Source organism: Arvicanthis niloticus, chromosome 25 (assembly GCF_011762505.2).
Source record: "Arvicanthis niloticus isolate mArvNil1 chromosome 25, mArvNil1.pat.X, whole genome shotgun sequence".
NCBI lineage: Eukaryota > Metazoa > Chordata > Mammalia > Rodentia > Muridae > Arvicanthis > Arvicanthis niloticus.
Genome location: NC_133433.1, coordinates 17,952,919 through 17,974,432, shown reverse-complemented (window position 1 = coordinate 17,974,432; position 21,514 = coordinate 17,952,919). Strand labels below are relative to the sequence as shown.

General features: G+C 37.4%; 1 protein-coding gene across 5 annotated transcripts in view; it reads left to right on the top strand.

The window, feature by feature from the left end:
- Runx1t1 (RUNX1 partner transcriptional co-repressor 1) overlaps positions 1-21,514 on the top strand; it is a 151,669-nt gene that overhangs the window by 112,371 nt on the left and 17,784 nt on the right. For all 5 annotated transcript variants that reach the window (XM_076924142.1, XM_076924144.1, XM_076924143.1 and 2 more), the window contains 4 exons: positions 3,576-3,826; positions 9,085-9,170; positions 9,733-9,934; positions 19,104-19,172. In XM_076924142.1, coding sequence (XP_076780257.1) covers positions 3,576-3,826; positions 9,085-9,170; positions 9,733-9,934; positions 19,104-19,172 — 608 coding nt within the window. The remainder of the gene's footprint in view (positions 1-3,575; positions 3,827-9,084; positions 9,171-9,732; positions 9,935-19,103; positions 19,173-21,514) is intronic.

Here is a 21,514-nt window from a genome sequence, read left to right as displayed (position 1 = left end):
GAGGCTAGAGAGGGAAGGAACTCAAGGCCAACCTGGGTTTAGGTCAGACCTTAGGAGTGCTTTGGACTAAGTATTGAATGATGAGCTTCCATTCAGATGATAGCTTCTGGTTGGGGAACATAGCATCGTGAGGTAGACTTTAGAAATTAAAAACTATCTTCTAGGCATTGCCCTCAAACTTGCCGTGGTGACTTCTTTGTAGATTTGACTTATTTCAAGGGGAAGGCTAGTTTGGGACAATGAAAGGGTATTTAACTTTGCCTAATACACTTTGAAAAGGGCAACAAATAAAAATGCAAATATGGAATTTACCTAAGCAAATGAGGTGTAGATGGTTATAGGCATTTCTAAGACAGAGACAAATGGCAATTAAGTTGTTTTAGTTACGACTCTGGACACATGTCCTGTGAGTAGGGTGGGACTTATAACTACACAGCTTGACTTCTTAGGTCTATGTTAGTGCTCTGCTGTGAACAATACCCACAAGGAGGGGCGCTTTATAATATCACCAAGTCTCAGAGTAAGAGGACTCAGTGGAGAATGCAGGGACCTCTAAGAGAAAGAACGAACTCAAAACCTAGATGTGCCTATGTTTGAGGAGTTCAGAATTGGCTTTGTTTCATCTAATTGGGTCACTGAGGTAACAGCTCATGTAAGAATGGAGATAGATAGTAAGTCTACCCATTTGAGAACTGGTTGGATTCTTTCACTGTTATGTGTTGCTGATGTTGTCATTGAAATAAGGTAAAATGAAACAAAAAAGCCATAAACTGTCCTGGTGTGACACTAATGAGTCAAAGATGTGTTGATGTATAGAAATGCTGGTGCCACTTAAGGATATTTAGAGTATGTTTTTATTTCTACACACACACACACACACACACACACACACACACAGAAACTATAAATAATACATTCTGTAAAACAAAGAGTAGATGCTGGGTTCCATACTTAAGCTTGGCCAGAAAGCCATCATCCCTGGATTCTTTAATCTTTATAGTACTGCTATTGTCATTATACTATCATAGCAGAATAATATTAGAGTACTATTAATACTATTAATAATAATATTAGACTATCATAACAGAAGCATTGGATTGCTGAGTTTTCAAACCAGAAGGGACCTCAGCTATCATCTAGTCCAGTGGTTTTCAAACTTGATTTTTAGCAGTAGACTATTTGTTTTTCTCTAAAAAAATGAAATCTTAGGTAGAACCTCATTTTACAAAACAGGTAAGAATAATCAGTGGGTTTTGCTGGCCCTTTAAATCCTGATTTGGCAGGGCAAACAGTTCTTTATTGCCTACACAATCCCGTATGCACGTCAGGTGTCAAAGTTTGAAAACCACTGATCTAGTCCAACCCTTTCATTTTACAGATGAGCAAACTGAGGTCCAAAGAGGTTAAGTGACTTGCCCAAGGTCACACAGCTAGTCGTGGAAGAGCCAGGACTAGCTCTCAGGTCTCTTGACTTCCAGTCCCGTGCTCTTTCCACTACACCACACTGCCAGTAAGGTAGGTGCTGGGTTAGCATTATGTTCATAGCTCGTCATAGTCTTCACTGCTTTCCGACTGATGTATGCTGGTAAAATGTACTGAGTGTCAAACTGTATTATTCAAAAATGTATAGGTTGTGAAAGTCCACATTAGAATCACGTAGACAGACTCACAATAAATCAATACCTAAAATGTTTCTTTCCACTTAAAAAAATTATTTAGGTAATGTCTGAGCTATACTAGATACTTCTGTCTGATTCCAGTGATCAATATGTGTGGAGTCAGTATGTTAAGTGCAGACACATGCTTGACGGGAGCAGCACTGAGATTTCTGGCCGCCCATTCCCATGGTGGCCATGCACTGCTGTCATTTCCAATATTGGCCAAGTCTCCCATCTCCTTCTTTAACTTGTAGTGGGCATAGACTCATTTCACATTGAACTCTGCAGACTTTCCCTCTGTTCCTTGGGTTCTTGTACTCTCTGTCTCCAACCCCTTTATATTTCCCTGGCTGGTGTGTGTAAATTGTCACTAGGACTCTATCCTATGAGGAGAACAGATGGGCTGGTCCTTGTAGGGCCCTGTTGCCAATTATCTATACCTTTGATTCAGGTTTTTTCTCCACTGATTCCTTTGCTATAATCAAATAAGGACTGTCACTGATGCCAGGGAAGAAGGAAAGGTGTCTAATGGGTTCTGTAGCTATTTACCAGCTCAAGACTGAAAAAGCTCATGGAACGTTGCAGCCTGTGTGAACTGTAAGATTCTTATGAGACGACTTCCCTAGGAAAATAGATATTACCAATGTTTCACTGGCTTGAGGAAGAGAGCCAGCTGCTGCTAAGTCATTAGTGTGTAAGCTCTACTTCTAGACAAAGTGAGATGCAATTTACTTCTTACTGAGTTTATTGGGTTACTAAGTAGAGACATATTTAGCAAGAACCTGTTTCTTTAGCCCTACTGGTGTGTGCAAATCTAGGAGCAGTGATTAGGTATCTGGTTTCATTCATTAACTGTATGTCGTCTGAATGTCAAGTTCACAGTGCTATACAGTACATGGTGAAGCTCATTTGTGGCATTCCTGTCCTGGTGTAAGAACCAACAACTCCAGGCAGGACATGTAAACTCTCTAATGATGAATTTACTCAGTTTTAAAATAAAGTAAGTGTAAGGGCTGAGAGCTTAACTCGGCGATAGAGAATTTCCATGTTATTCCTTGGGTTCAACCCTCAACACGACTCTCCTCTTTAAAATAAAAAGAATGAAGCGAACTAGATTTTCCTTCTAGTCTCAGGTATCTATATATGACTGTTGACTGATTTCTTTTTCAGTGACTGAATATAGTGTTGAAGATCTAGTGTATATACGAGTTCATTTGGATCATTGAACACAAGTAGAATATGGAAATATTTTGTGTCTTTGATATCAAGTTCTGTAGCCTTTAGCCACAGAGGACCTGAATTGTGTCAGCTGGGTGACTGAGCTTTGAACATTGTTTGATTTGAGTTAGCTTACTTTTCAAACTATCATTTCCAACTAAAAGCCCTCATGTGTTCTTGGGGACAAAACCCAGAGGCCAGCTGTAATTGATTGGTGTATATTATTCATCTAGATAGTAATTATGCTTTCCTCTGGTAAAACAACATGGAATAATAGAATATGTCTTTTCTCTGACTTTGTTTGAAACAGGGATTTAATTATGTAGCCCAGGCTAGGAGTATAGGTATGAACCAGCTTTGCAGCAAGTAACTTGTTAGAAATCAAGTATCTTTTTGCATGAACCTGTCACCTTTAGAAGGAGACTGGGTTTCACCTTATTTGTGACTTAGCCATATGGACTATAGCTGCAAAAGTGGTTACTAGTTCCACGACAAGTGTGGCATTTCCTACTCTTAGCCTGGTGATCCTCTCAGGCTGAGCATGCATTTTAGTGAATTTGTATTGAGTCTCTGGGAAACATTAAATTGTATATTACTGACCAGTGAAGACATACTCTCTTGAATATTACAAGCTCAAATTGGAGTATCTGGAATATGTTGAATACTTTATGAAACAAAATTTTTTTCTTCCCTCCTCAGAACCAAAGAAAATGGCTTTGACAGAGAGCCTTTGCACTCAGAACATCCAAGCAAGCGACCATGCACTATTAGCCCAGGCCAGCGGTACAGTCCAAATAATGGCTTATCCTACCAGCCAAATGGCCTGCCTCACCCCACCCCACCTCCACCTCAGCATTACCGTTTGGATGATATGGCCATTGCCCATCACTACAGGGACTCCTATCGACACCCCAGCCACAGGGACCTCAGGGACAGAAATAGACCTATGGGTAAGACTGAAGGATCTGTTTTCTTCTTTGGGGATTGGATATTTTAAGGTTTGTGCTATTCTTAACTGAATTTGAACATGTAATCGGATATAAGTAAACATCTCTCTCATGTTGTCTCCTTTATGAAGAAAGCCTACTAATATGCTGTCTCTTCTAGAATCACTTGTATTTTAATTAGTTAACTAATTAATTAAAACTTTGAGACAATGTCTTGTTATATAAACCCTCAAAACTTACAATCCTTCTGCCTCCTGAGTATTGGGATTCTATGCATGCCAATATACAGGGGCATCACTTATATGCTTTAAGAGAACAAATTAACTTTTGTTTTTAGAAGAGGCCATCAGATATAATAGAAAACCCCCAATTTTAGTTTCAGAAGCAAGATATATTTTCCGTGAATTCTTTTTTAATATAAAAGATTTCATACAGAGTACTGCCTCAGATGCTTTTTGTTTTTAAATTTATTTTCTTTCTCTGAAATTTGGTGTCAAAGTTGGTTTTGACATTTCTTGTCTCCATACCATTTCATATTTTTAAAGTATTATATGGCATGTTGTCTGTGGCCTAACTTGACATGCATGCCTTGAGAAATATTTTGCTATATTAATACACAAATGCTAGGGACAAGAGTTAGTGTCAATTTTACATCAAATAGCAAAAGAAGGAAGGAGTGGCTTTGGACAAATATGCATTCTATTGCGTGCATCTACGTCTTCATTTCACAAATTATAGGAAGTGAAATTTTCAGGAGATGTTACCTTGTGAAGAATAAGTGTTAAGGATGGAAACATCAAAGGCAGGATTAGTGAAACAGGTTGTGGTATGTGACTGCCGTCAAGGTGATGACATCACATACTTAGCAAGTGTGGTGTTCTTGGGGATACCTTTAGTTCCTAACTTTTGCTGAGTCCAGCTTCCAACAGTAATCCACTGCTCTCCCTTTCTTGGATCCTGCACGTGAGGAGGTGTTCCTTTACTACAAAACTGGTTGTTGGCAAACTTACCTATCATGGAGAATTTGGGATTTGCTGGGTAACACACAAGGGATAAAGTCTAGGTTGGAAAACAGAAAACAGAGCCAAGGATCCAGAACTCTGGGAAATAGTCCACCACCTGGCCAGTACTGGAATAATGGTGACAGTTGCTTTTGTTTTCTTCACAGGCTGATGCCTGATACATAGCAGTTGATATGATGTTTCTAACTGGATCACTAGAAAGCAAGAGTTCTCATATTAGGGTTTGTTGCCTCTCTGTACAGCCTTCCGCATGTTTATAGAGCAGCAAGGGGGAGCTGAAATGGGAAGAGATATGAAGGAGGCCTTGGTTGTGAGATGGTTAATTACTACTTCTGGTTCCCCAAAGAGTGACTTCTATATTTATATAGCATGTCAGACAAGTGGCAAAGCATATAATTTATACTTTCTTAGTAGCCAATCTGTCTAATGTTCATGGAGATAATATTTCTCAAAAGATTTCAGAAGCTGCTATATTATTAATCTAGACTGATACTTTAACCTACACATCAGATATGATAACTTTAACATTTATTTATGATTTAATGCCTGAAAACTGTAACAGCTCTTTTTTATTTTTGTTTTTATTTTGAGACCAGTCTGTCTACATAACACTGGTTAGTTTGGAACTATGTTGACCAGACTGGTCTCAAAGTCAGAGAGATCCATCTGCCACTGCCCCTCCCAAATTCTAGGATTAAAGGGGTGCACCACCATGGCCAGATATAACTTCTCATTTTTAAACAGCAGTGAGGTCATCTGGCCACTGAGAAACTAGCTCAAGATATTTCTAGTTGTGAGCGTAGAAGCGGTGTTCAAGCTAGGCGAGTAACGTTCTCCACGTCTCCCTTTACTTCCTATCTTGGCCTCCCTGGATGGTGCACTGAATGTACCCTGTAAGTGAAACAAACTCTTGCCTCCTTCTTTCCCCCCAAAAGAAGTGACCTCTTTCTTAGGCAACAACTAGCATTTGGTGAGGTATTAGCTACTATGTGCCGTAGGGTAATCAGCACGGAAGTAATTATGCTTATGTGCAGTGATTATGTTTTCCTGCAGTAATGTGAAATGTTCCCTTATGAATTATGTCTGCAACCACTGGTTTGATGTAATTTTCTTCAGACCATGTGTCTCACCTTTTAATTATACTAGCTTATAAAACCAATAGTGCTAATCTCTAGAAATATGTGCAACTACTTAACCCTTCCTCAAGTCTGGCAGAGTTTAGTCTCTGTTAATGAAAAATAAAATCTTGATGTATAAAAAACAAATTGTAGTGCTACACCAAGATGCCATCTTGAGGGTATCAAAATTACCATTAAGGTAAGGTGTATAAATGCCTCTTACATAGAGAGACATATTACTCATGAGAATTCTTGAATAGACTGACTTTGTAAGCAGCATTGGTGTACAAGTGAGCCTAAAACATGGTCCCATTTATCTAGAATCTTCGGAAACTAAGAACAACTCAAGTCTCAACATTAGTGCCAAGTATCTCATGAGTGAGAAGTGTTTGTTTTATTAAATGTTGTTTATTCATGCCTGCGATCCTCTTTACAGCCTTCTGTGTTATCAGTACAATCAAAATGATATGGGGCTGAAAACATAAGTGTGTGAAATTGAGATACTGATAAATACAAACATTCACTTTCTTAATTTCTTCTTTTCCTATTCAGTCAGACCTAGCCGCGACCCCAGACTTCAAATGCATTGAGGCAGACAGATTTGTTCACCAAATACTGAGGATCAAACATGTTGATAATAATAATAATAATAAGTAATAATAATTATTATTATAGTGAAATGAAACCCAGCACTGCTACACAAATGCTGAACTGCCTTTATCTATAGACATCCTATTACTCATTAACTATCCTGGGTGATAAACATGTATATCAGTATTGATTTAGTGTGCTGAAGTCCTGATGTATTTGTGACTTCAGTAATTCTCAGTCCTCACAGACATATATTTAGATGCCAGTGTCATGAGTGTCCTTGTCACATTTATATTCTTATCACCCTCTAGTTGTTTTCGGCAATGACTAATTTTAACGTTAGTGCTTCTTTTCTCTGAAAACACAGGCAAAAAATAAGTCAACAAAAATTACATATTTGCAAACATTTCAACTTGAAATAATCACAACAAACAGAGCAATAACTAAATATTGCTTTCCCTTGGTGTCTTTTCTATTATGCAAATCAGCAAAACATATTTGTAGTTTTCCATTTTTACCAATAGGTGGCATTAACAATTTTAACTTTTGAAATGTATCTCTGGATATTTTCTAATTGGACAGAAATAATGCAAAACATCTTATACTTGGCAGTTTTTTTTTTTTTTTTTTTGAGCCCAAGAAAGAACTGTCATGAATTTATTTAATCCAATCCATCGTAGATGCACATATATTCATGAATGAAAACAGAATTGTGATTCATCAGGTTTTTTTTCCCTCTAAATCAGCTCAGAGAAAGATTTCAGACCACTTATGTGTCACAGTAAGTGGAGCACAGTGTCTTGTAAGTCTAGTGTCATGCAGATCTTGCAAAAGACCCTCCATGTCTAGGAACTGCAGCTTTGCCAGCCCTAGTTTTCTGTTGGCATAGACTGTGAGGAATGGAAGCCAACTGTAAGGGATTCAGCCATCTAAAGTGGGAAATGATGTCATAGACTAACTGCGTTTCTTTGACAGAATGGAGAGGTCTTTGTCCTCAGGGATTCTGTCAGATGAGCCCCATCAGACCCTTTGCCCTTTCAGTGAGACATACGGACGTTGTGTTTTCATTAGCATTTTTGTTCACTTCTCAGAGTTGTTAGTGTCAGTGGTGAGCCAGGAGTAGTTCACATCTGTTATTTCAGACTTGGTAAGCCGAGTCAGGTGGATTGGCCATGAGTTCTAAGCCAGCCTAGGCTTGAGTGAGACCATTTATTAGGGAAAAGAAAACTTGGTGCCCACTTGGTAAGCATTTCCATGTTGTCTTGTATTTGTGTCTGTGCACCCATGGTTGTCGGGTGTGGAGATCCGCATCAGGTGTCTTTCTCAATTCCTGCCTTTCTTACTTTTTGATAGTCTCTCACTGAACCTAGAGCTTACTGATATTTTTTAGACTGATTGGACAGTGAGGTCTAGGAAAACTGCTGTCTCTGCCTTCCTGGAAACTGAGATTTTAAAAAATGTCATATATATATATATATATATATATATATATATATATATATATATATATATATTATATGCACTGAAAATCCAAATTTAGGTTCTCTTGCTTGTATGGCAAGTCCCTTGTTGATGGAGCCATTTCCCTAGCCCATGGTATATTACTTTTTCATAGTAGCAGTGATACAAAAGAGGCTTATTACACATGATTCTTGAATTAGAATTTTCAGTTTCCTGCCTTGAAAATTTACTGATTATTTTGTAACTGGCATGTTGATTTTTTTCTTTTTTCTTTTCTTTTCTTTTCTTTTCTTTTCTTTTCTTTTTCTTTTTCTTCTCTTTTCCTTTTTAAATAAAACTTATGGCGTGGTGCTAGGTATAGTGGTTCAGGACTAAATTCCCAGTACTTCATTGACTTAAACAGAAAGATTTAGAGTTCAAGGCCAGCCTGGGCTTCTAAGTGAGTTCTATGCCAGTCAGCTCTTCATGGTGAGACCTTGTTTCTAAAAACAAAAACAAACAAACAAAAACAAACAAAACAACTAAAAAGAAAAGAAAAATCTCCTTTCTTCTCACTGTTTATACTTTGATAAATTGAATCATCATCGGTGGCTTTCCTGTCTTCTAAGCTTTTGTTCCTGGGCTTTGTAAGATATGTATAGTCAGATTGTATGCACCTTTAACTGTTGAAATGTGAGATTTTCACCATGATTCTTTGGAAAAGATATGGCCCCACCCATGTAAAATCAGTTATGCTGTCCTTATTTTTAATGCACTATATAGCCAGATTTGATGCTGGATTGATTGATTGATTGATGTTGAGAATTGAACCCAAGACTTCAACATACTTAATCCGGTCTCTTAACAATAACAAAACCTTCCTTGTTGCTTCAAACACATGAAACAGGAGCCCAGATTTCTTATGTTCTTTAGAGTTTAAGAATGCCGTGTAGATAACCAGCTGTCAGTTGTGTGGTCGCCTACCAGAGTCATTATGTGTTCACATTCCCTAGTCGTTGCTCTGTGCTGATTGCAGATGGACCATGTGCTGGAGTCTCGAGGGATTAAGCTTTCTTCTCTCCATTTGTAGGGTTACATGGCACACGTCAAGAAGAAATGATTGACCACAGACTAACAGATAGAGAATGGGCAGAAGAGTGGAAACATCTTGATCATGTAAGACATCAGTAATCCTTTGGGCTAAAAATGTTCTACAAACAAGTGACGTGAGGTTTTCCTAGTGCTTTGAAAGTATTTCATTTCCTGTTTGTGAGAGAAGGGAGAAGTGAGTTAGAATATTTGATGTAGAACATGGGATCTGATTTACAAATTTATGTAAAAGCTACTTAAGAGAAATGTCAGACCTCAAGAGAAGGCAGATCAGCAGGCCACTGTTTTCTTGTTAAAGGGCTACTGAGTTTGTAGCTTAATGAGAAGCGGTATTGGGAAGAATGAATTTACAGTGTAACACTGTAAGCTAAGTATCTCCCTGTCCTGACTCCATCCATACCTCCTCTTTTTGTCCTTCCCCTTTTCTTTCGAATTTGATCAATTATTGGGTCTGAATTTCAAATCATTCCATCAAAAGTCTTACAGTAAGGCTTTCAGAAAGAAAACATTGTTTCCTTGGCCCTTGTGTTTTGAAATACAAACCTTTGTGTTTCATTATTCATCCAAGCTTTATTTCTGTGGTGACTTGTATAATTACACCCCACCCCCACCCCCGTTTCTCACATAGCTGTTAAACTGCATAATGGACATGGTAGAGAAGACTAGGCGATCCCTCACTGTACTAAGACGATGTCAGGAAGCAGACCGGGAGGAACTGAATTACTGGATCCGGCGGTACAGTGATGCTGAGGACTTGAAAAAGGGCGGCAGCGGTAGCAGCAGCCACTCCAGGCAGCAGAGTCCCGTCAATCCAGACCCTGTCGCATTAGGTACTTTTATTTTGTTATTTTGATTGAATACCACAATTACCTATTTCATATTCTATTCATAATTACTCTAGTTTCTTTTAACATGTTTTTTTCTGAAAATACAGAGTGCTGAGGGAATTTAAGGACAGTGAACACTTTCTGTGTCCTTGATATCGAGCAAAGTAGGTAGACTAGTGTATTACAAAATGGTAATAAAACTCAAAACTTTTTCCAGGTCAATTCACTGAGCTTGTGCCATAGTTTAATAACTGAACGAGAGCATGCCCTTAGATAGCTGTTAGGATCCTGCCTCAAACTTGTCAACACACAAGCTCAGCCATGGGCCTAAGGTGTCAACATTTCTAACAAGGTCTCTAAGAAACTCTTTAAAACAATATACTTGTGTGTGTGTGTGTGTGTGTGTGTGTGTGTGTGTGAGAGAGAGAGAGAGAGAGAGAGAGAGAGAGAGAGAGAGAGAGAGAGAGAGAGAGAAACATGCACATGCAGGCATGCACACTTGAATACAGTGCCTGTGGAGGCCAGAAGACTATATAAGTGCCTCTAGAACTGGAGTTACTCGTGGTTGTAGATTGGCTGACATGGTTGCTGAACTCAGATCCTTTGGAAGAGCAATACATGCTTGTAACAGCTGAGCTATCTCTTCAACATCTTTTCTAAGTTTTAATTAGGACCTTGTCTGGAAGACAGTCCTGTTCTGTTGCTATGTCTCATCAAACAAACAGAAGCCAGCTTTCCCCAGAGTCCCTCTGGATGGGAGACAAGAATGCTATACAGTGTGCTTATGCCGTGTGAAAATTAATGATTAAAAAATGTAGCTCTTCTGCTCCATTTATCTTCTCTGAGATTATTTACTCTTGATTTTACTACTTCTAGTTTATATAATGCGATGGTGTTATGACTATATGAAACTATATTTAGTGTTAATATTTGTAGATTGTCAAGATCAAAAATAGAACATAATCTCAAAGATACTAAGAGATAAATTCAACCTGAAAGAATTTCAAGTGGCCTGAGAACTTGTCCTTAAGTGAATGATGCCTTTTATAGTTTACATTGCTTGCCACTGTGTGTGTGTGCACTATGTGACACAGCATAGTACAGAGATGGACTTGTATGGTCCCTCATCCTCTCATCTTCTCTTATGTGTTTAGCTCATACCCCAAAGCTAGCTTAGTATTGCATACAGTCTTTTATGGAAAATGAAATGAATAGCCAATATACAGAATAAGCCTGTAACTTTGAATCATTGATATGATGGCTGAAGACTTGAAAACACCCCCCCCCCAAAAAAAAAAAAACCACGCAAATCAAATATTTATCTGGCTATTGATTTCACATTATCCCTTTTAAAAATAAAATTATTCCAAACTATACAGTTTCCTTTGCACTTAGATTTGTGGATTTCTGCAAATCCTTGAAGGCTGAATGCTCATTACCATAATAAATATCAAATAAAGAAGGATTCCTAGCCATGTAATTTACCCAACAGGCATTGTTCTGAAGAGCTTGCAGACAAAAACCAGTATTATTTGTCAGGTTGCATTAAGGCATGTAATGAAAGCAGAATTAAGCCTGATTTGAACTGGTTTTGGTCTAAACAAAGCTATGTAGAGCTAAATACAATAAGCATCTTGTTTTTATTTTCTTATTGTGAACAAAAATTGGTTAATGTGACAGATTTGCTAAGGAAAAGCAAAAGGCGATGTCTGTAATGAGCGTAGGTAAGAATTGAGAGCTCTAAAGGAGGTGAGCCCTCTGGAATAGAACCACGCAGTGTGCCTTGGCGCTGAGGCACGCATTCTCTGAGTCGTCCCTTAAACTTCATTTGTGTGTGTATCATGTTTGAGCCACTATAATGAAGAATTCTTCATTCTGGCCTTGAGGAAGAGAGAGGCAAAGGTCCAACTGAGAGTCCTGACTGGGACCTGCTCTCCAGTGCTAAAGAAGTTTCAGAAACTCACTGAACTTCATAGTAAAGCAAGGTGTTAATTACACCTCACCTAGTCTGCCTTATAGGTCGAACTAAGACTCTGACTAGTTCTGGTGAGCGTTCACATCTTCCAGAAAGACAGCCCCAAGTCTCTGATATGAAAACTGAAATAAAAAACTTGACCTATAAAAAAGCTCTTCCATAGATGTACACAAGTTATTCCTTATAGCAATGTTTGGTGACTATATATTTTTGATAAAGCTAAGATGTCACATTGGCCTTAAGCATTTAAAGGCTATACTCTCCAAAGGCCTTGTAACATTTTACATTTTGTTGTTTAGACTATTAAAGTGATCATGTGTCTTTTAGACACAGATCAATAGACTGCATACTATTATGAAACTACCACAATTGTTAAGAGCGATGCAGTTCCCAGGTTCTAGCATTTAGGAATTATTTTTCTTGTGTGCCTTTGCTACTTGATTTGTGGAGCCTTCAAATGAGAGCATGAGTGGCTTATAATCAGAGACCACTATTATTTACACAAATTGCTTTCTGTCTTCCAGGGTTTAGAACTGAAGGTCTGAATGAGTGTAGTAAAAATGTTGTGAATTATTGGCAAATAAATCCATTTTCTATTCCTAGAAAGTGTTTAATGAGGTTCCTGTAGATGGAGAAAGCTATGATAAGTCTGTACTTTATATACATGCAGGTGTCATTATACTGTTAGTCATTTATCTTCTAAAGTTTGAAATGGTTAGTCTCAAATGAGACCTTCAGAATATATTATAGAAGATATATTTGGCTCAAATCGAGCCCTCCTTCCATCCCTAACTTGGAAATAGTACAGATGTTTAGCCATGCACACATTCTCCACAGTTGTAAATGGTGTTTAGGGACCACATGGGGGAGGATGTAGCATCTAGGTCTGATGTACTGTGTTTGTTTGACTCAGTCCCAGTATCACCTTTGAAATGTATCCACAAGATTGAGTCAGTGAGGGGAATCAAAAAATAATGTGATTAATCTACCACTAATTGAATTTTAGATGTTTTCTCCAGATATGAAATAGAGACTCTGTTGTGAATATCTTTTGAATTTTAAACACCAAGAGCATACTGATCTCATTGTGCTGTCTTCATTCTTTAAATAAGATGCAAATTGATATCTCTTGAAGTACTTTTTTTTCTCATGTAACTCAGCCTGGCCTCCAACTTGCTATGCAGCTGAACATGGCCTTGAACTTGTAATCCTCCTGCCTCTTTCTCTAAAATGCTAAAATTTTGGGCAAGTGCACCACTCTTGCCTTGAACGACTTTACAAAACAAGATTTTTTTTTTTTCATGTGGGGGAGAAAGATATTTGTTATTTTTGTTATTCATCATTTGCTGTCCAGAAAAAAATTCTATTCAACAGCTAACAACCTTATTAAATTACTTTTCAATATATTTTTTTTTCTTTTTAAAATATGACCCTTATGCCTTTATGTTTTGCTTTCTGATGTACTTGACTGACAATCTGATGTACTTGATGGACAGGAGGGTAGTAGGATGAGAATTGGCAGACTGTGTCACTGATAAAGAATTGGCTGCCTGGCCCTTGCTTTGTTCACTGAGTATTTAAGTACCTTTCCTCCCCTGCATACCTTTTTTTTTGTAGTGTGCTGCTTAGATTAGGCTTTTGAATCCTAAGATTTTATTTTCTTTAAATTACTTTGCTTTTTACTTGTTTAGAAATATTCTAGAGTCTTTCTATAGTTTACCTCTTTTGTTTTGAAGAGCATTTCAAAACTCATTAAAAAATGTTTTATTACAAGTTATCTAACGGTGAGTTTAAGGCTAACATCAGGAAACTAACACATGGAACTCTGAAGTCTGCTGCATTAATTTCTTGTGGTTTTTGAAAGAATATTGAGATGGTGGGGTAGAGATGTAGAAAGTGCCTCTGTGTTCGTTCTGGGAAGAACTTTTACCAGAAATGAGTTTTTGGTTGATTTAAGTGGGAGGAAAAATGAGGCTGGTCTTTCATTAAAAGGTCAGCCTTTCAAGAGTTTCTTGAAATGACTGAGGAGGTCATATTTTAAAGTCACTCACTTGGCAAGGCGTGTCATAGCAGCACTGAGTTACTAGGTTTCTTCTGTGCATCTCATCCAGAATATACTTACGAAGCAGATTCTGAGTTGATTCTTCATTTGAGTTCTTGGTTCCCTCTAAACTTTGGAGTTCTGTAATGATACAATTTTCACTATGTTTCAGGTTCCTCACCTCCAAAATGAATGCACATGTTACAGGCAATTCTGCCAGTATTAAGTGGCATAAAAAAGTATATATATATATATATATATTTAGTTGTGGTGATCTTCAAAAGTTGGTGAACTTTTTTGAGGGGGAAGAGTATTCACCATCCAAGCTTGTAACATGATAGTCGATTCTTAGATACTTTTTTTCAGCTACAAAGTATATCCAAGCACGGTTTTTATTGGCAGAGACATTTAAAAAGGAATTTTGCCTTAAACATAATGTTGTACTTAATCCATAACCCATGACTATAGAAAAATAGTTTTCTCTCAACCAAAGAAACATTCATTGTTCAGTTTCTCTACTGCCAGAACATAAAAACCATAAACAAGTTGTTCAGAACAGAGCTGTGTGTAAAATTTGGATTTTTATACACTTACATTGACTCTGTAATCACATCATGAAGTTCATCTCATGGCCACACGACAGAGTCCATAGTACAAATGCCTTTCATATCTGCTTAAAAGTCTGCTTTCTTTAATGATACAAAACACTCCAAATTAAAGATGTCTATGTTCTCAATATAAAGAGATGATTCCTCCTAAGGTGTGCTCATTGATAAAGATGGATATTGGAAAGCCACAAATAGTTTTGTGGCTCTGTAGGGATTTTTAAAAGACAGCATTAAGATCTCTAAATTCATTACCCTTAACAAACCCCAAAAGTGGCATTTGTAAGGATGAAATCACATAGCCTAGTCTTTCTTTTAATGATCACTGTAATGGATATGAGACAATCACAGCCTCATTCTGCCATTACAGGATGAAGGCCATGCGTAGGTGCTGCCAAACTTTGAACATTGCTGTCCTGGGTCAAATGAGGTCACACTGGTTCTCCACAGGCTCTCAGCTCATTTCTTCATGTATACTGATAGCGGCCCTTGCCGTATCTAGTATCCAATGGTCTCCATTCTGTGGAGCATACTTCCCACCTCCTTTGTACATCACAGACCACTTTTTCCCCCCTTTTCTTCTAACATTTCCTTTCACTGGGACATGGCTTCTTCCCTTGATTAGGTGTCTGTTGTCCTCTGGGGGTTGCCACTTCCTCTTCCCTTTTCCTCCAAGCAATTTGTACTTCAGAGCAAGCAAACGTAAGCTAAAAGGAGTGTCCTCCTCATATCATGTACATGTTTTACATTTGGAAGTCAATCCTGATTGATGCTCCTATCTGTTTCTACTCTTGGACTTTGAAAGAACTATCCATTTTTATAGCAACTGCTATTTTAAAGATAGTTTAAAAAGAAGTTAGTAGTTACAAATAGTCTTCTTTAGAAGGAGCTACAGAATCTTAGAATTTTCCTCTCTATATTAGCCAGAGTTTTTATCAGTTAAGTTATAGAAGGATTGTCTCTTTTTTCTTATTTATCAGTGTCAGGATTTTTTTTTTCTTTGTCTTTCTTTTTTTGAAAAAAAAAAAAAGTCTCATTAAGCTTCTTTTGCCTACAGAGCTTCTACTACTAAATTAGACATTGCTACATAATTAATCTTGAAATCACAACTATTTAATCAAAATATATGTTAAATATATCAATTGTGTGGTTTCTGTAGCCTGTTAACTAATACCTTTAATATTTAGCATAAAAGCAACCAGATTCTGAGGACTGCCCATTTGACTGTTCTTCCTGTTGTTAGTCCCGATGTTCAGCAAAACGTGCCACGGCATAGAACTGAAGATGATGCTGTGAAGTGTGTGTGTGTGTGTGTGTGTGTGTGAGAGAGAGAGAGAGAGAGAGAGAGAGAGAGAGAGAGAGAGACAGACAGACAGACAGACAGACAGAGACAGAGACAGAGAGACAGAGAGAGACACACACAGAGAGAGAGAGAGACAGAGACAGAGAGTGTAAGTTTGACTACTTTGAAAAAAACTCTTAGAAATTAGGACTATGAAAGTTGCTTTTCACAACTGAGTTCAGTATTTCTTGGTCAGGAGTTGGGTCTCTGTGGATACCAAGATGTGTCATTTAAAGAAATGTAGCCAAAGTAAGACACAGCACAGCTTTCCCATGTGGAAAATGCAAGATATCCACTGCAAAGTGCATGGCATGATGAAAGGTTGACTGAGCCCTAAACAATTTGAGTTAAACCGAGGGCATGAGTATTCACAAGGTTTAAGTAACATCCATGAAAATGTTATTTGTGTAATTTAAGTATCTGCTTCCCAGGAGGACAGTGAATTGGTACCCATAGGAATAATTTCAATCCAACACACAAGATAGTATCCTTACATTTCAATGTTTTGGAGTGCATTCACATACTGCAAACTTCTCCTGAGCTTCTGCTTTCTTGAAAGTTATATGCTATTTGATTAAGTACTGAGAGACACAATCTCTATAGTGCTTTTTGCATCCTAGTTATTTATAAAGAATACCTTTTTTTCTCACTGGTGATGATGATAAAAATAAGCAGTGATAGTAATCCCTCCTTTTATCTCAAAGTATAGCTGGGCTTGCCTCAGTTTACAAGTGGGACAGTTCAAACATGGAAAAATCAACTAGCCTGATGCTCCACAGTGGGTAGTAGCCAAAACTCAAGATTCTTTTCCACTGGATTCTAGTCTTAATTCTCTTTTCTTTGTGTTAGCTAGAATTAGTAGTGAGCATCTTTCATGTCTGTACTTTTGACAGCAGTGCTGCCTTTTCTGCTGTTTATAATAATGTTTTTTTTACCCAAAGACGGTTATTAAACTATTAAACTTTGTTTAACCTGATAAATGAAAAGCAAGAAAGCAAAAAGAACCAAAGAACCCACTCCTGATACTTTGCAGGATATATATATATATATATATATATATATATATATATATATGATATACATATACATATATATATATGCTATAGACTTTACCAATCTGTTGTTATGTGATCAATTATATTTAAGCAAAACCATTTTATCCTGTGATAAAGTCTTTATTGTTTGTTACTCGGAAACTGGTTATCACTGCATCACATGCTGCATGTGAACTTGACCACATTCCATCTCCTATGGAAATAGCTAAGGTGATGCAGAAGGTAAGCTTGAAGAACTTGTTAGCAGCATTGTATATCCTCTAAGGTATATACACCTCAAATAATTTTATCCAGTTTTCTTGAAGAAGAAGAAGAGCAACGACAACAAAACCAAGTTCTTAAATAAAAAGGCATTTTGCCATTGTTTCTCACTTTACAAAATGAGCAATTCCAATAACACCTCACAGGTATACTACTTATTATTATCAAATAATTATATATTAGTGTTAATAATATATTATGTATTATTTAAGAACTTATTAAGTATATGTAAGATTATAATGAAAAATTTTTAACTTTTATACTTGAAATAATACTGACAGAAACATTGCAAAGATAGAACAGAGGCTTTTGATATACCCTTCACCAAATTACCATAGGCTTTTTAAAATTACCTAGGGAAAATTAGTGTTCTGGCTCACTTATCAGTCTATGCACCATGCAAAGATTTGCATATATTTGAAACATTTATATTGAATGACTAAGCTAAAGTGACTGTCATTTTTCTTCTTTAGCTGCATAAACTACAGGAAACTGGACAAAATTTTTCTTGTCTTTAACAAAACTATTATAATAACAGTTTTTTTAAAAGGACAGTTTGTTCTTTGATAGTTCATACACACACACACATATATATATCAAAGTTCATTTGATTATTCTCTTTCTCAATCCTTCTGAAGTCTGATATCTGATGTAGTAGTACTTGTCTCTATTTCTACCACTCAAGAGGAATAAATAAACCTTGAATACACAGGCTTGCTTTAAAAATTCAGCCTGGTAGACTTGTTTCGCATAAGGAATAAAGAAGGGTTGAATATATAGGCTTATACTGAAAATTCAGTATGGAAGACTTGCGTTGAATGTTTATATTTTAACTAGGGAAGACCATAAAAATTTTTATTTTCTAGAAGCAAAATATTAAATGCCCATAGTTTTTGTATGGATGTGTTATTTGAAAGTTAACATTCGCCAGGTGGTGGTGGTGCACGCCTTTAATCCCAGCACTTGGGAGGCAGAGGCAGGTGGATTTCTGAGTTCGAGGCCAGCCTGGTCTACAGAGTGAGTTCCATGACAGCCAGGGCTACACAGAGAAACCCTGTCTCGGAAAACAAAAACAAAAAAACAAAACAAAAAAAAACCCAAAAAAACAAACAAACAAACAAAAAAAACAAAAGAAAAAAAGAAAGAAAGAAAGAAAGAAAGAAAGAAAGAAAGAAAGAAAGTTAACATTCTTGTGCCAACTTTATTTTCTCAAAAATTTAAAATCTGAAAACATAATGAACATGGCATTTAGAATAGAGCTTCATTTCCTTTTCTGGACAAAACATGAACCATTTTCTCACTGATCAACTGAATGTCCATAAACCCTTTATAATACTTTCTGGCTCCCATCTTTTTCAATCTAATGTGACATGATGTATGAGAAAGTTTTAACGCACAATAGAATATTAGAGAAATAAGTATGAAAGCTGATTAGCCCCTGAGTGGGCCTCACTGGTTGTCTATTACGGTAGAATCAGCACTCTGTATACATTATTCTACCATATGATTGACTTTTGAACTACAAATCTGATTTTGAAAAGAAAGTCACCAACCACAAGCTCCTTTAACAACACAAAGTTCACCTATAGAAATCATCACCCTGAGAAAGTTCTGGGAAGCCTGTTCCCAGGCATCACACTGTATCATGAAGTGAAGCTGCTTTGGGTATGTGTGTGTGATGTGTTTGGAGCAATGACCTTCTCCCATCCTTGGGTTCTGATCCAATAAATAGCTTTGCTATTTCTGCGCATTTTCTTGAAGTGAAATATTCAGCCTTTTAAAACTGCATTTTTGCGATGGAGCCAAGAGGAGGGGTTGCCTGCTTGACTCTGCATAAGGCTGATGCTGACGGTGCTCTCCTCTTCTCTCTACCGTCTTCTTTCGTTTTCATAGATGCACATCGGGAATTCCTTCACAGGCCTGCGTCTGGATACGTGCCAGAGGAGATCTGGAAGAAAGCTGGTAAGAATTGTTTAAAAACATGAGTTTAGTGTTCTGGCAGCTGTGTGCAGTTGTTAATGCCACGATGTGAGGAGTGACAAGAGAGGACTTCACTGTGAACAACAACAATAGCAAAAGCAAAGCAAAACACAGTGAAAACCACAAAATAAAACAAACTAAAAGAAAAAAAAAAAAAACGCTCATTAATATTCTCAAACCGGGCCTGATTAAAACATGAAATAGTTTTTTATTTTCATAGCATCTGCTAGTGCCATTATAATTGAAAGGCTGGCAATGTTTCCTTTATAACCTCCTCCCCTCCCCCCTCCGTTTTGTAGCATCTGTAATGGTTTCAGAGTGAAATTTTGGCACAGGAGGTCTTAGATTGCATGGAGTTTTTCTTTGATGAGAAAAGAAATCCAGTGTTTCAGGAATGAAATTACATACATCAGCATTTTTCTCTGTGTCTAAAGTTGGACCTAATCTAGTGGACTTGTTGAGGAACGTTGGAAAGATCATTATATTTTGGTTACAGTCTGGTATTAAAATCAGTCTTCTGTGGTATTTAATATTAAGCCATCAGAGTTAAGTTCCTTTTTAAGTTGAGCAACGGAGTGGTCAGGCCTTTAATTTCCACACACACCATTCATCCACTCCCATTACTACCTGTTGCTATGCATTTTGTGGTAGATTTGAAGCTTCCTGTGACCCACTGACTTGGTATTGGTCTTAAAGCTTAGAGCTGGCAGACTCTGTGAAACACCAACTACGCATGGAACCTTTAAAACTTCAACTCAGGAGATCAAAGATAAGCCCGGATCAAGAGCCTATAATTACACACAGAACAGACAATAGCTGTGTCTTTGAGGTGCTGAAATTTCAACTGTTAGAACAGTTTCTCTTTGAAACTGGCTGGGGCCAGTTCGAGCCACACATCATGTGGTTATGTGGCTGGCCAAGCTCAGTCTTGGGAAAGGGTCTTTGTTGCTGTTATTACTGTTTTTCAGCAAGAGATTTCTTCTTAGGTTTTGGTTGGATTCAACTGTTTGCGGCTCTTTCCTACTTGGTGAATATTTGGTCATGTGTTCTTTATTCAAATGTTTTATAAAATGTCTAAGACATCCTACTTCTTGTGAGAGTGATAACAATTTTCTCAAGTCTGATAGAATTCTGTTTCGAAGCTCAGATCTAGAGCTAGAAAGCATTCTCATGTGTTCTCTCTACAAAGCTGATGGATCCTCTGGCTTAATTGCTGAGATAAGAGTGAATTCACTTATGTCATTTATAAATATATTTATCCCTATCCATGAATATGTATATGTGTATATATACATTTATATATCCAGTTGTGCCCGTAGTCTCAGTGTTCTTCCAAGTTGTTACTACACCTGCCAAGTGCCCCCCCCCCAACCCTAGAAGTGCTGTATTTTCCTGTTGCTTCCTTTTTTTCTTTCAAATCCACTTTTGAGCATCCAAGGCCTGCCATTCCAATAGGGACAAAGAATTGTCATTTTGGATAATAAAAAGATGAGTTTCTGTGTTAGGAGAAAATATCCTTCTCTGTTCCCTTACATGCTAATAACAGCAGATTTTCTTGAATATACCACCTTTCCCGAAAAGTCAGATTGAATAGCTAAGCATAAAGGAATTCCTCCTGGGAGCATCAAGCAACAGCTGGCCAATTCAGAAGTGTACTTTGTACTTTCCACTAACCCAAAGTTCCTTTTTTTTTTTCTTCCTGGTTTTTCTTATTTGGCATATGGGAATCTATGGAATCCTCCATTATGTTTCCTTCCCAGTCCACTTTGTGCAGTCTGAACCCAGCATTGATGTGGTTTAGTTTTGTGAGACTTAAAAGTTGAGAAAGAACAATTTTGTTTTTCTTATGTCCATGCAATGCTAAAGATGGAGTGAACCTTGCCAGGGGAATTTCGGGTTATTTTTAAATGTATCTGTCATCCACAACCTTTGTCATTCTAAGATATGGTTTGGTTGTGGTACAGATGACATTTGTTCTTTTCTCACTGTGGTACCCACTCATCACATCGAACAGTCTGGACTAATTTTCTAAAGATGAATGCTAAATATTAAGGGGTGGATGGCAGCCTTTCCTAGAGAGCTCTGAAGTAATTGTGGGATCTTCCTGGGCAGACTTCTTAAAAAGCAGGTGTAGACTTCACAGTTGAGTGTCAAGGATATAGAGTTCCTAATGAGAATTAGTGTCCAGCACACGAGAATACCACAGGTCAAATGGCCCATCTACACTTAGCTTCTTATGCTTGAAATGGACTCTCATACTTAACTTTGAGTAACTTTCCTTGTAAGCAAGGAAAACAAAACAAAATCCAGAGCTAGGCTTAATA